The sequence below is a fragment of the Anomaloglossus baeobatrachus genome, chromosome 5 (genome assembly GCF_048569485.1).
Source record: "Anomaloglossus baeobatrachus isolate aAnoBae1 chromosome 5, aAnoBae1.hap1, whole genome shotgun sequence".
Lineage (NCBI taxonomy): Eukaryota > Metazoa > Chordata > Amphibia > Anura > Aromobatidae > Anomaloglossus > Anomaloglossus baeobatrachus.
The window spans coordinates 90691432-90706907 of record NC_134357.1 but is presented as its reverse complement, the minus strand read 5'-3'; the positions used below and the strand labels follow the sequence as shown (position 1 = coordinate 90706907).

Sequence of the window (15476 nt, the reverse complement as noted above, 5' to 3'; positions counted from 1 at the left end):
AAAAAACTTAACTGGGAGGATCAAGGATGGTCAATATGTGGTGATCTAAAAGTTCTCTCTTGTCTCCTTAAGCAGTAAGGAGTATGTATACAAAAAGGACCCATTCTTTTTGTGTGAATGGGACAGCCAGGATAGGAATCATCACCAGAGCCACAAAAGTTGGCCAACAAGAACATCTTTGCAACCTGGACTCAAGAACATACTTGCAGAAAGGTTTTAGTTGATCCCACTAAAGTTCTCCTGCCTCCACTCCACATTAAACTTGGATTGATGAAGCAGTTTGTGAAATCTCTACTGAAAAAAGAAGAAACTTGCCAGGGACTGTCGGAACCAAAACTGAAGGAAGGCATTTTTGTGGGTCCGGATATTTGGAAACTTATGAAAGATGACATGTTTGAAACAAAAATGAAGGCTGTTGAAAATGGGGCTTGGGATTCTTTTAAAAAAGTAGTGAAGAAATTTCTAGGTAACAACAAACATCCAAAATTTAAGTCCATCGTGGAGAGCATGCTGAAATATTTCAAAGCCTTGGGTTGTCTGAATTGTCTCTTCAGGGAGGAATGAGACGAACTCTAGTCTCTAGCATTACTAAAAGTCAAAAGTGACCCTTTAACGAGCCTTTTCATATGACCTAGGATTTATGCCAGATCAGAACCTCAATTTGCAGGCACGGTTTTTTGGGATGATTGTCCCTCGTCAGTGCAAAGTATGAGATCTGATCTGTCTATATGAGAAGCTACACTAAGGTCTAAGGGGAAAACTTTTCTCCTTGAGAAGACTGACAAACCAATCTGGCTGTCAGGGGTGAGGATTCTCATAGCTGCAATGCTCCTCTTGGGTTGTCTGATGAATTTACGTTACATTTTTTTACTTTCCCATTTGGACTAGTTCCTGAAAACCTTGGTCATCAGTGTTTCAATTTGAAACAATTTGCATAAACCCAAATTTTGTATACTTGTGTTATCATTCAAATTTATATTTGATTTCTAGTTTTATAATGCCAAAATGGATAAAAAAAATGGACATATGAACTTAGTCTAAGGCCCCCTTCACACGTCTGTGAAAATCACGCACGTGTTTCACGGACGTGTCAAAGGTGCGTTTTCCCCTCCGTGTGCCGTGTTTATGGCACTATGTGTGTTCTCCGTGTGTTATCCGTGATAACACACGGAGAACGGAACATTCTGCTCACCTGTCCCTGGCTTCGCTGTCTGTGGTGCTGATCTTTGGTCTCCAACCCTGCCGACTCCCCGCTGCTGCTGCTACCGGCCGCAGTGAAGTGAATATTAAATGAGCATAATGAGCGGCGGTCGGCAGCAAGTGACAGCAGCAGCAGAGACAGGAGGGCTGGAGAAGGTGAGTAAAGATTTTTTTTTTCTCTGACACGTGTGTTTCTCCGGCGCGTGTCACACGGGACCGCATCCACACTACATCCGTGTGGTACGGGTGCGGGCCATGTGACACCCGTGCTGCCGGAGAAAAATGGACATGCATCCGTGTGGAGCACACGGGCATACGTCTGCTCCACACGGAGGCACGGGCCAATGGCTGCACACGTGCGTGCACATAAACCCATTGATTTAATGGGTTTACGTGTGCCCATGTCTCCGATACATGCGGGCACGGACCTAGCACTAGAGTTGAGCGCGGTTCGCGGTTCTCCAGTTCGCGGCTCGAGTGATTTTGGGGGCTGTTCTAGATCGAACTAGAACTCGAGCTTTTTGCTAAAGCTCGATAGTTCTAGATACGTTCGAGAACGGTTCTAGCAGCAAGAAGCAGGGCTTTTTACAGCTACAGTGTGCAGGAGCCATCGCTGGCAGCCTGCCAGAAGCTTGTAACCAAGATAAACATTGGGTATCCAAGCAAAGCGCTTTGGTTAGTAACCCGATGTTTATCCTAGTTACGTGCAGGAAGCCCACACTTCCCCGCTCAGCTCACTCCGCCCCCTCCTGCACGTGGCATGTACACACACACACACACACACACACTCACACTCACCTGTCCCCAGCCAAGCAGTCCACGACACTGACGTCCTCAGCGCCACCCACTTCGCACTCCGCCGCCAGCACACATGGCTCCGCCCACCTGCACTCTGCACACATGGTCCCGCTCGGCTTACCTGCGGTGATGAAGTCCCGACCTCAGCGCTGTCACTGTCCTCCATGGCCGCCGCTTGTCACATCACCTTCTCTTGCTTCCGACCCGAGACTGACTAGCGGTGACGTCACGGGCTGCTCGCGATACTTGACTGTGAAGGCGGCGGTCATTGAACTCAGTGACAGGTGCTGTCAGTGTGCAGGAGATCAGCGCAGGTAATGTACCTAGCTGACAGCAGCACTTGTCATCCCCTGCAGTGACCTGGGCTGACCCATTGATGTTAGCTCAGGTCACTGCACTGCTCTCCCAGCCAATGGGGAACATCCTGCTCTTCATTGACTGGGACAGCGTGGATCGTCATGGCAACCCCTTGGATTACACCAGACCTGGATTTGTTTTTCTTTTTAATAAATTGGTTAAAGAGGGAATGTATAGGGGAGTGTTTTTTCAAATAAAAATGTGTTTGTCGTCTATTTTTTTTTATTACTGACTGGGTTGGTGATGTCGGGTATCTGATAGATGCCTGACCTCACTAACCCCAGGGCTTGATGCCAGGTGACATTACACATCTGGTATTAACCCCATATATTACCCCGTTTGCCACCACACCAGGGCACGGGATGAGCTGCGGCGAAGCACCAGGATTGGCACATCTAATGGATGCGCCACTTCTGGGGCGGCTGCGACCTGTTATTTTTAGGCTGGGGAGAGTCCAATAAACATGGACCTCCCTAGTCTGAGAATATCAGACCCCAGCTGTCTGCTTTACCTTGGCTGGTGATCCAATTTTGGGGGGACCCCTACGTGTTTTTTTTTTTTAATTATTTATTTAATTTAAAATAACAGCGTGGGGTGCCCTCAGTTTTGGATTACCAGCCAAGGTGAGGCTGCCAGCTGTGGTCTGCAGGCTGCAGCCGTCTGCTTTACCCTAGCTGGCTACAAAAATAGGGGGAACCCTACGTCATTTTTTTTTTCATTTTTTTGGCTAAATACAAAGTTAAGCACCCCTTAGTGCCACATGAAAGGCACCAAAGGGTGCAAAATTACAAAATGCAGGAGAGTGGGACATTATGTGTCTTTCTGCCATTATAATGACAGAAAAGACTGATATGAAGTGCACAAGCACAAGAAAATCACCAGAGCGCTCTACGCTGTGAAAAGCAGTAGAAAATGGCACTGGAGTGAACATGTGACCGCCTCATGTAGGATGAAGCTATGGATCCTGGGTAAATTTATGTATTTTCCCTCCTTCAGTTTTTTTGCAGTACACAAAAAAAAACGGAAGGCACACGGATGACAAACAAATGACATACGGACCGTCTACGGAACGGAAACGGATGCCACATGGATGCACCCGTGAAAAAAAACGGACTGTTTTTTGCAGACCGCAAAAATGGATTGGTCGTGTTAATGTAGCCTTATTCTGATCTGCCGTTTATAAACAGCAGGCAGAAATAAGTGACTAACGCCCCCCAGCGTCAGAAAATCTCCGGGATTTCAGGGCTAGCTGAGACCCTGGAGATCATGATTCAGGACGGTTTTTCTGGTCCCCGCTCACGTGATCACCGGTATACACTGTACACCGATGATCACGTTACAGTAAATGACAGCGCCGGTAAAAAATTATTTATCTCCCATCTGGCATGAACAAACATGGTAAATCTCCTCCCTGGTCCCCTCCGGTCCCCCGGTGTCGCCAAAGTGCCCCCCCTGATGCTCTCCCAGAAATCCAAGATGGCCGCGCGCACAGCATTCACCCTACTCCTCTGATTTCTGTTGCATGTGCCATGACACATGCGACAGAAAACTCCTCCCCAGGCCGTGCCAGGTCACCCCCTATAACTCCACCGGTGTTCCCCGGTGTCCCACGGTACCTGTGCAGCGTTGATCCCCCCACGGCCCTCTCCTTCACAATAGACGCTGCCGCATGCACAGAGCGGCTGTCAGCTCAGCTTCCTGTGTTCAGACACAGTGAGTGGTGGTTATGCATCTGTAAGCTAAGTGGACGGCATGGTGGCTCAGTGGTTAGCACTGCAGTCTTGCAGCGCTAAGGTCCTGGGTTCAATTCTCACCAAGGACACCATCTGCAAGGAATTTGTATGTTCTCCCAGTGTTTGCGTGGGTTTCCTCCCACACTCCAAAGACATACAGCGTTATGGAATTAATAACGCTATATAAATGAATAAATTATTTTTGTTACTGCAATGCCCTGCTCATGAGGTAAGGAACATAATTGATCAGGAGAGCTATATACTACATTTCCAAATGAAGGGATTTGCTTTTATAGTTTCCCTGCTGAATGACTACCAAACATGAGAGTCCGTTATACGCCACAAGAAAACACATCTAAATAGCGAGCTCTGTTGTTAAGTATTCATTCAGCTGGATAACTGGACTTAAAGGGGTATTCCATCTCCAAGATCCTATCCCCAATATATAGTAGGTGGAATAGCAATAATATCAGCAAATACCAATATTTGGAAATGTATAAAAGTTCTCCTGATTAGGCATGCCCTTACCTCATGAGCAGGGCATTGCAGCTTTGGTAGCAACCATTACGACATGGACTCTGCTGCTGTGGACCCGGGGAGAGTGAGTGCAGATTCATTGCACCCACACTCCTCACATGAAGCGTCTGCACTCCTAGAAAAGGGGGGATACGTTCCCTGAGTGTCTCCCCCCCATATTCTAGACGGTCCAGAGTCGGCGTGGGACCCCTTTATTTTTTTTCTTACAATAAATTGGTGAAAGAGGAAATGTTTTGGGGACTGTTTTTTCAAATAAATTTCTTTTGTCGATTTTTTTTTTTGTTAGTACTGACAGTTTATGATGTTGGGTATCTAATAGACGCCATGACATCACAAACTGCTGGGCTTGATCTCAGGTGACTTTACAGCTAGTATCAACCCGATTTATTACCCCGTTTGCCACTGCACCAGGGCACGGGATGAGCTGGGGTGAAGCGCCAGGATTGGCGCATCTAGTGGATGCGCCACGTCTGGGGTGCCTGCGGCCTGCTATTTTTAGGCTGTGAAGGCCCAATAACTATGGACCTTCCCACCCTGAGAATACCAGACGGTCCGCTTTACCTTGGCTGGTGATCCAATTTGGGGGGGACCCTACTTTTTTTGTGTAATTATTAATATTTATAAAATAATTATAAAAAAAGAGCCTGGGGGGACCTCCACATTGGATCCCCAACCACGGTAAAGCTGCCAGCTGTGGTTTTCAGGCTACAGCCGTCTGCTTTACCCTAGCTGGCTATCAAAAATGGGGGGACCCAACGTCATTTTTTTTAACTATTTTTTAAATAGAAAAAATTAATGGGCTTCCCTGTATTTTGATTGCCAACCAAGGTAAGGCAGGCAGATGGGGGTGGCAAACCATAGCTGTCTGCTTTATCTGCGCTAAGAATCAAAAATACCGCGGAGCGCTACGTCATTTTTTTTTTAAAGATTTATTTTTACAGCACTGTGATGTCCAGCAATCAAAATACAGGGAAGCCCATTTTGTTTTTAGTTATTTAAATAAATAATTACAAAAAATATATATGGGCTCCCGCTGCATTTTTTGTATTGCTAGCTAAGGGTAATTCAAGCAGCTACTGGCTGCTAACCCCCACTGCTTGGTGTTACCTTCACTGGCAATGGAAAATCTAGGGAAGCATTTTTTATTTTTTTTGCCAAAAAATTACAAAAAAAGTACGTGAGCTTCGCCATATTTTTGTATGCTAGCCAGGTATAGCAGGCAGGTGCTGGAAGAGTTGGATACAGCGCCAGAAGATGGCGCTTCTATGAAAGTGCCATTTTCTGAAGTGGCTGCAGACTGCAATTCACAGCAGTGGGGCCCAGAAAGCTCAGGCCAACCTGTGCTGCGGATTCCAATCCCCAGCTGCCTAGTTGTACCTGGCTGGACACAAAAATGGGGCGAAGCCTACGTCATTTGTTTTCTAATTATTTCATGAAATTCATGAAATAATAAAAAAAGGGCTTCCCTTTATTTTTGGTTCCCAGTCGGGTACAAATAGGCAACTGGGGGTTGGGGGCAGCCGTACCTGCCTGCTGTACCTGGCTAGCATCCAAAAATATGGCGAAGCCCACATAATTTTTTCAGGGGGCAAAAAACTTCTGCATACAGTCCTGGATGGAGTATGCTCAGCCTTGTAGTTCTGCAGCTGCTGTCTGTCTGTATGGAGAAGAGCAGACAGCAGCTGCAGAACTACAAGGCTCAGCATACTCCATCCAGGACTGTATGCAGAAGTTTTTTGCCCACCAAAAAAATGACGTGGGCTTCGCCATATTTTTGTATGCTAGCCAGGTACAACAGGCAGCCATGGGCTGCCTCCAACCCCCAGTTGCCTATTTGTACCCGGCTGGGAACCAAAAATATAGGGAAGCCCGTTTTTTTTTAATTATTTCACTTATTTCATGAAATAATTAAAAAACAAATGACGTGGGCTTCGCCCCATTTTTGTGTCCAGCCAGGTACAACTAGGCAGCTGGGGATTGGAATCCGCAGCACAGGTTAGCCCGAGGTTTCTGGGCGCCTCTGCTGCGAATTGCAGTCCGCATTCGCCCCAGAAAATGGCGCTTTCATAGAAACGCCATCATCTGGCGCTGTATCCAACTCTTCCAACAGCCCTGAAGCCGGGTGGCTTGTTGGGTAATAATGAGTTAATACTAGCTTTGTTTTACTAGCTAGTATTAAGCCAGAGATTCCTAATGTCAGGCACGTTTGACCCGGCCATTAAGAATCTCCAATAAAGGGTTAAAAAAAAGACACCACACAGAGAAAAAATACTTTAATAGAAATAAATACACAGACACATTAGAGACTCAATCTTTATTACCCCCTGTCAGCCCTCCACGATCCTGCTCTTCTGTCTTTCTCGTTCAACAAATGCAGCTCTGCTACATCACTGCTGCATGAGGGAAGACGCTGCTTCCCGTGCAGCCTTCACTCTGTGTAGGCTGCACGGGAAGCAGCGTGCAGCCTTCACTCCATGAGTGATCAGTGCTGCTGGCTGTTAGCGGTAACAGCGGTAACGCTGACAGACGCGTTACCATAGCATCGGTGCTCCGATCATGTAATTCCCGAAGCCGCGGTTAGCGGTGACGTCACCGCTAACTGCGTTGCTATGGCAACGGTGATCTCTGTTAATGACCGGCTGTGTCAGCCGGTCCCTAATGGAACGGGAAGTCGACCGTGTGCTAGAGCATGTCGCTGGTACACGGCGATACACAAATGTGCACCGTGTGCCGGAGAGTGCAATGACAGGACCTAGGACAGGACATGACGTCAAAGCCATGTGACCAGTCTGTAGCCAATGAGATAATAGCCACGTGACTGGTCACATGGCTATTTTGATGTCACGATAGGTCCTGCATCACTGCTGGCAGTGCTGGTCACTGGGAGAATTCAGCGATCATCGGATGGAATAGCGGCAGGAAACAGAGTGCAGAAGGGATCGCGGGAACCGGTAAGTGTTATGGCAATGTTTATTAACTGTATGTGTACATTTATAATGCGTTTTTATTTGTTTGTGATTGCCTCCCATTATATCCTATTGGTTTGAGTTTGGTTCGTCGAACGTTCGCCGAACTGAACTCGAGCCGAACCACGGCCGGTTCGCTCATCTCTACCCAGCACGTACCGGAGACACGTGCGTGTGAAGGGGGCCTAAAGCTGCGCTCACAATGAGTTTTTGACTGCGTATTGTCACTGTTTAAAAAAAATGACAAGTTTGCTCACTAAATATATATAAACAGTTTGTTCACTAATATATACTAAGGGTTTTAACAAATGTGTGTAAAGTGCTGGGGAATATGATTATACTGTATAAGTAAAATAAATTAAAAAATAAACATCACTTATGTAGAGAGAGAAACCCATAAAAACTTGAAAAACCGGACTGATGTTTTTCTTACATTATATGTGTGTCTTGTGATGATGAATCTGGCCGCTCCAGATCAGTCCAGTGTTTACTGGTCGGAATATGCAACCCTTTGAGAAATGAAAGCTGACTATGTAACCGGTTGAAAATGCTGACTTGGAAAGGTTCTGTCATTTTTAAGCTTCATGTAACTCAAAACATTACAATTCAGGTGTGACTCCAAGAAATCAGGATTCCTCATTGCATTTTGCTCTCAAATGTTCACAGGAATCCACTAATCTGAGATTTAGTGATGCTCTTCTGCGGAGGCCTGGCATTTTAGACCCGATTTTGACTTTCAGGAGATTTTCATTTTAGAAAAGAGGCCAAATGCCTTCTGGTTGTTGATGATCAAAGGGTATCTCACCACCACGACATCCATCAACCAATGTTAGGACACTGGAAAGTGAGATTAACTGACGTCAAGCCTGAATAGTCAAGTTTTTAATTGATTAATGCTTCTATAATTGTTTATTTGCTGTAATCAGCAACCAGTGACCCATGCTACAGCTTCTGCCTCATGTGCATTCACTATATAATGCTGAACGCATCCTTGTCTTTGAAACCGAGCTGGTGCGTGCTCAATGTTATGTTCACATCAACATAGCACTGAGCACGCACCGGCCGTCACCTCCACCCGCCCACACTAGCATTATGGTGAGGGAGGGGAGAGGTGAGGAACTGCCCACCCACATCACACGCGTTATGATGACAGAGGTTAGCAGCATGCAGACATCACGTGATTTGAAGATGGCTGCACCTGTATGGAGGCTGCTGACCGTCATGCTATGGTGCAGGAGACAGGCTGTACGGGTCAGGGTTGCGGGATGCAGGGGTTTGGCTTCTCCACTGGAGAGTGTGGGGTCTCCGTGGAGGATGCACAGTGCTGTGTGTTTAAAGAGGTCAGCTGTGGTGTCTCAGAGGAGGACGCCCGGGAACAGCAGGAGGTGATGGAGCTGCTGAAGCAGGTACAGCAGTGCGGGAACTGGGCAAGGTCACTGACATCACTGCGCCGACCACAAAGGTGCATGTAGCTTCTCTCTGTTATCTGCCAATACATTGAATTTATTTATATATTATATATATAAAATATAAATAAATTTGTTCACTATATATACTAAATAACACTCAAAGCGTTCTTCTGTCCCAAGCCGAGATTGAACCATTTGGACAGCCCATGCGCAGTGCTAACTTCACGTTGTAGTTGACTTCTTCAATAAAATGGCACCGGAGTCAGTGTGTGCGTATACAAAAAACTCTGGCGCCATTTTGTTGAAGCCACTGTCTCTGGGAATATTATCAGTCACTAGTTTTCTTCACAGATATTCGAAGACACCGGGTATTTAATAAAATGGCACCAGAGTTGTCTGCAAAAAAAACCCTTGGGTACCTGAGCTTAAACAAGTTCAATAACCTTATAACCTTGGAGACATTGGACTATGCTGGTTACCAATGTAACGTAACTCCGATAAGCAGCTGATTTAGGTTCACCAGTGTAATTAGTGAATATGTGAATACATCAACTTGGTGGCTCCAAAAGTGACAGCTGTGAATCATCATCAGAGTTTTTCAATTGCACCATAAATATGAAATAATGTCAACTTTCTCCAAAAAAGAACATTTTAGTAAGGAATATTTGAAATTTGAAACACTTTAACAATTTTACTTATTCGGCCTCTTTTTTTAATACAAGCTAGCTAAATCCATCGTGAAGAATCACACTCTCATGGCAGATTAGGACATAAACTGTGAAATACTTTGAGACTGCAAAAAAAAAATAATCAAATACTGTGTGCTTATTTCCCAGGCTGCGAATGACCTAATTTCCCGAATGTCTGACTTTCTTTTCTTAATCAAATTAGAATAAGAACTTTCTACTGGGTAATGACTCATAGTACATTTACATTAATGGCAAAGCTGCCTGAATTTACCCTAAATATAATTAATTTGACATTCCGGGCTGTCACTAACAGGTCCTGCAGTTGGACGGATTAAAACATCAAACAAGTCAAAGCATTTATGGAAAAAAAAAGTTTTTAAAGTAATTATGCCCTAAATTTTGGTGTCACTGAAAAGTCTGACAAATTGACTATGTGACTTTATAGCAGCATTTATCAGTGGACTTTAAAGGAAACCCCAATCCAAAAGAGAAAAGACAGACCAGTATTTAGGAAAAATTGACAATCTCTATTAGGCCTGTTTCACACGTCAGTAAAAAACAAAGACTTTCTTTACTAACGTGTAAAAAACGCCTATGTCCCTCCGTATGCCGTGATTCACGGCACACCTGGTTGTCCATGTGCAATCCGTGATCCATGATCCGTACTCCGTGATTGCACATGGACATTACTCACCTGTCCCGCTCCTACTCTCCATGGTGCTGAACTCCTCGACTCTGCAGCATCCGCCCACCGCTCTCTGCAGCTACTTCGGGGTCAGCTCTGGCTGCATTCATGAATTTGCATGAGCCGGCCAGGAGGCTTCAGAGAGCACAGGCTGCACAGAGCGTCGCTGGAAAGGTGAGTTGAAAATGATTTTTTATTTTACATGTAAGTGTTTTTCTGGCACATGTTTCACGGATCACACCATAGTGTGGTCCGTGGGACATTAGTGATGCCAGAAAAAAACGGACTTGTCTCCGTGCAGCAATCACGGACATGCATGTACACCACACGGAGACACGTTCAGTGAAAAATCACTGATGTGTGAGCAGACCCATTGATTATAATGGGTCTGCGTATGTCAGTGATTCTGGTACGTATAAAAAAAAGCACAAATGTACCAGAATCACTGATGTCTGAAACAGGCCTTAAAGACAACAAGTGACAATTCAATAATTTGGGAATAGACATTGTTCAACAGACAATACAATCACAAGGTGATACCCCATTATATTAGTGTAAGGTTGCACTCATACTACTACCTCAGGTGGTGAATTGACTGCTAAAAAAAGGATGTTAATTATAACTGCGCAATTAAATTGAAAAAGCATATTGATAATGGCAATTGGGGCACACAAATATTTGCATGACTCAAGAAACATATAACAACAATGTGTCCCACTAGGAACGGGGAAGTACCAAGCAAGCGGCAAAAGGGATGGAGACGCCTCCGTCTAGGTAAGGCTACTTTCACACATCAGTTTTCTGTATTCAGGTACAGTCCTTTTTTTTGCCGTATCCAACGTTTCCGGTTTTGTTGTGCAAACCGGAGCAAACCGGACCCACCGGATCCGGTTTTAAGCGGATCCGTTGTGGACGGATCCGGAATAAAACGGATCCGGTGGGTCCGGTTTGCATCCGTTTTACATCCGTTTTGTCCGTTTTTTTACGGATCCGTTTTTTAAACACTAAACAAACAATTAACGAGTTCCGTATTCTGATTGGCTATTGGGAAAATATAGTATATATACAGTATTTTGAAGCATATATTACAGAATGAAGACAGAGACAATCAGAAACCATGGATGCTATTCTTGCAAATTACACAAAGATCACTGCAGATTTTATATTTGAGGCAAATCGCTTGGCTATCATCGTCAGAGAAAAGGAGCGACAGCGACTGAGGCATCAGCGACATCGACGCTTTTGGATCCATCCCCTGACTGCCCAGAGACTGACACGTGGGGTGTTTTCAACCCTATACCTGGAGCTCCGTGGAAACCATGAAAAATTCACAAGCTATGTCCGGATGGCAGTGAATAATTTTGACGTCCTCCTTGGCCTTGTTGCGGACAACATACGTAAAACGGACACCTTCTGCCGTTACTCTATAACACCCGAGGAGCGTTTGCTGGTTACGCTTAGGTAAGTTTTTTTTTTTTTAATTGTATCCTCCTGTAAATTGACTTTTAACTGTAATGTGTTTGCTATTATTTTTTTATAATTATTGTCTTTCCTTTACAGATTCCTTGCAACTGGAGAGTCGCTTTCGTCCCTCCACTACCAGTTTCGACTAGGAATTTCCACCATCTCGGGAATCATTAGAGACACTTGCCAAGCCTTGTGGGATTGCCTCCATGAGGATTTCATCCCCCAGCCCACCAGGGACAGATGGCTTGCAATTGCTGAACAATACTATAACATTTGTCAGTTTCCAAATTGCCTTGGCTCAGTGGACGGCAAACATATAAGAATTGTGAAACCTGCTGCTTCGGGGTCTGAATACTACAATTATAAAAAGTATTTCTCAATTGTCCTAATGGCAATAACGGATGCGGACTACAAATTTATCTCAGTGGACATTGGCGCATATGGGAGATCCAATGACTCTCAGGTCTTTAAAATGTCCCCAATGGGGCGGCGAATCTATGGGAATACTTTTGATTTCCCTCCTGCAAGACCTCTTCCTGGCACATGTGAGCCCCCAATGCCCTTTGTTTTTGTGGCCGACGAAGCCTTTCAACTCTCCCAACATCTATTAAAGCCATATGCAAGCCGTGGATTGACGCAAACACAAAAAATATATAATTACCGATTATCCAGAGCCAGAAGAATGGTGGAATGCTCCTTTGGGATACTAACCAGCAAATGGCGAGTGTTGTTAACAGCCATTAATTTAAACATTGAAACTGTTGATGAAATAGTGAAAGCATGTGTGGTACTGCACAATTTTGTTTTAACAAAGGAACCTTTGTCCTTGGATGACCAGAGTTTGGAATCCACCTCTTTGACTAACTACACCAGTCCTGGATTTAGGAGTAGTGTTGCCTGTTCAACAATACGTGACAAATATGCTGACTATTTTGTGTCCCCAGAAGGTAGAGTAGATTGGCAAGATCAAATGGTATAAGATTTTTGTTTAGTTTTATAACAAATAAAAATAGTTAAAAATAAATTAAAAAATATCTTGTTAACCTTGTTAATTTTAATCTTTCACTCGCTTTAAAAATTTGTAATTTTTACACCGTCAAATTACAACATGTTATGTTTTTGTATTACCTTATTATTAACTTAACTTGCAAAATAATATTCCCCCCCAAAAAAAACAAGAACAAATAAATACTTTTCAACAAAAAACTTTTATTTTTATTACATACATAAATTATAAATTTGTATATCTTGGGCTTGGGGTGGAGATAGTACTGGAGGGGCTGACAGGTGGGAACACACGCACAGTTGGAGTATTGAGGGTGGAAAGTGGTGTTGGTGGTGGTGGTGGGGAAGTAACAGAAGGTGAAGGTGTGGTTGAGAAACCAAGAGGGAAACCAGGAGATGGGATGGGATTTGGTAAGGATTGAGGGGTGGAGTGGAGGGATTGTGAGACAGAAGAGGTGGCGGGTGAATTAGTGGCTTGAGTTGGGGTCATGATGGGTGTGGAAGGCGAGATGTGGTAGTGGGTAGGAAGTGTAGGGGCAGATGTGGTTGGGAGCTGGTACTGGGCCGCAGGCTGGTACTGGGCTGCAGGCTGGTACTGGTCAGCAGGCTGGTACTGGGCAGCAGGCTGGTACTGGGCAGCAGGCTGGTACTGGGCAGCAGGGGGAGTAGGGACAATGGCTGGAGGGGGGGCAGGTGCTGGAGGAGGGGTGGGTGGAGGTGGTTGGGAGGAAACCTGCGCCAGAGCCTGCCGTGTGGCTTGCATTACATGCATCTGCTGGTCAGGAGATAGCTTTTCCATGCGCTCTAGTACGGCTTGAAAAAAACAATGATTTGGTGATTTACTTGCATCTAAATGCAGCCTGTCCAGACGCGTGCACAATTCGTGTGTATTTTTTTCCATATTGGCATTTATGAAGCTAAAACTTGAACGATTTTGTTCGGCTAATAATTGAATGGCGTTCTGGAAGGCTGCATTTAGATGCAAGAACTCGGGCGCATAGCTCTTTTCCTGACCCCTATGACGCTGACGCCCAGAACCCAAAGGTGTTCTACTGAGGGCAGCAGTGTCAGAGGGGTGGGGTAGGGGAAAAGCTATCTCGTCACCAGCAGCTTCAGGTAATGAAGTCTCACGTGAAGCTCCAGCGCAGGTGGATGGGACAGATGTAGATGGAAGGGAAGGTTCAGATGGGTGGGGTCTGTGCGTGTGTTCCCCAGTGGCGGACTGTTCAGGGATCGCTCCTGTCGGGTTCGATGCAGGCTCCCGAGTGCTGCAGACGGTGCTGTTAAAAAGAGGAAAAACAAAACAATAATTAATTTAATTGCTATACATTGGCACTGACTAAAAAAAAAGGCAAAAAAAATCAGACATAAAATATTATACTTTGTACATATTGTGGGGAATATTTACCTTCTGCACACCATAGTTGTCCGGAGGAACGACAACGCTCTAAAGTAACGGTATTTGGATCTGCGTCCTCCGGATCCACTCGGGGCCTGCATCTCTTGATTCAACTCCTTTTTGAAGCGATCCCTGATAGACCGCCACCGCTTCTGAAGTTTGTCACCTGAAAGTGGAAAGCACAAAGTGGTTAGTATACAACACATTACATCCTGCAGCATAACCTACTGAACTGTGAATACTTACGCGCTTTCTTCTGGCCACGAGAATTGAGCTCCCCCCAACCTTCTATCGCTGCGTGGCATACCTCGTCCCAGAGTCGACGGGTTACGATAGAATCAGCGTGGCGGCGGTCAGCCATGTTCCACAGCGGCTCCCTCTCTCTAACTTCATCGATGAGGAGGTCGATGTTGATAAATCCGGCCTCCTCACCGTCAGAATCGGGAGCACGCTGTGATGCCTGTTCAAAGAAAGAAAAAAGAAATTAAAAAAAAAAAATATTAGACATAAATTCACACTGACATGAAAAAAAAAAAAAAAAATAAAAAAAAAATCTTACACTATGACCACCGCCACCTCGACGACGACCCTGGGACGGTCTTGGGGGAGCTCTATCGTGAGCCCTAGAAGTTGAAGCCTTTAGTGAAGAAAAAAAACAAAACATTATTTACTTATGTGTTTGGTGTGCTGTGGTAAACAATTCCTGTATGAAACTTACACTATGACCGCCCGCTCCGTGTATTTCTCCACCCCTTCCGTCCTCTTCTGGCAGCATCTCCTGTGATGTTTCGGCCACCTGTGTAAATGTAGTTTATTTAAAAATTTTTTTTTTTTTTTTTTAAAAAAAAAACCCAAAAAAAAAAATATACCTCAGTTTGTGAACCGGAGGGCGGGCTACCAGAAGACGACATATTGTTTTTATTACAGGCCTCGCACACCAACTGGCAGGCCCAAAATGTGACCGCAACACTGCACCTGTAAAAAAAGAAAAAAAAATGTCTAAGTACATGTACGCAGCTCACAGCAGTGATCTGTGGACAGTACTGTGGACATTACCTCAGGAACACTCTCCTCCAAATAAATTCGCACTGGCACTGAAGCGAACCGTACCCAGCAACTGGCAGGCCCAAAATGTGACCGCAACACTGCACCTGTAAAAAAAGAAAAAAAAATGTCTAAGTACATGTACGCAGCTCACAGCAGTGATCTGTGGACAGTACTGTGGACATTA

General features: G+C 45.0%; 1 protein-coding gene across 1 annotated transcript in view; it reads right to left on the bottom strand.

Moving 5' to 3' along the window:
• Nucleotides 1–15037, bottom strand: part of LOC142312666 (uncharacterized) — a 62005-nt gene extending 46968 nt beyond the window's left edge. Inside the window, exons 1-5 of the mRNA XM_075351662.1 lie at nt 14964–15037; nt 14805–14882; nt 14492–14705; nt 14255–14411; nt 13978–14126 (exon numbers count right to left, since the gene is read on the bottom strand). Coding sequence (XP_075207777.1) covers nt 13978–14126; nt 14255–14411; nt 14492–14705; nt 14805–14882; nt 14964–15020 — 655 coding nt within the window. The 5' untranslated portion in view covers nt 15021–15037. The remainder of the gene's footprint in view (nt 1–13977; nt 14127–14254; nt 14412–14491; nt 14706–14804; nt 14883–14963) is intronic.
• Between the last annotated feature and the right edge of the window lie 439 nt (nt 15038–15476).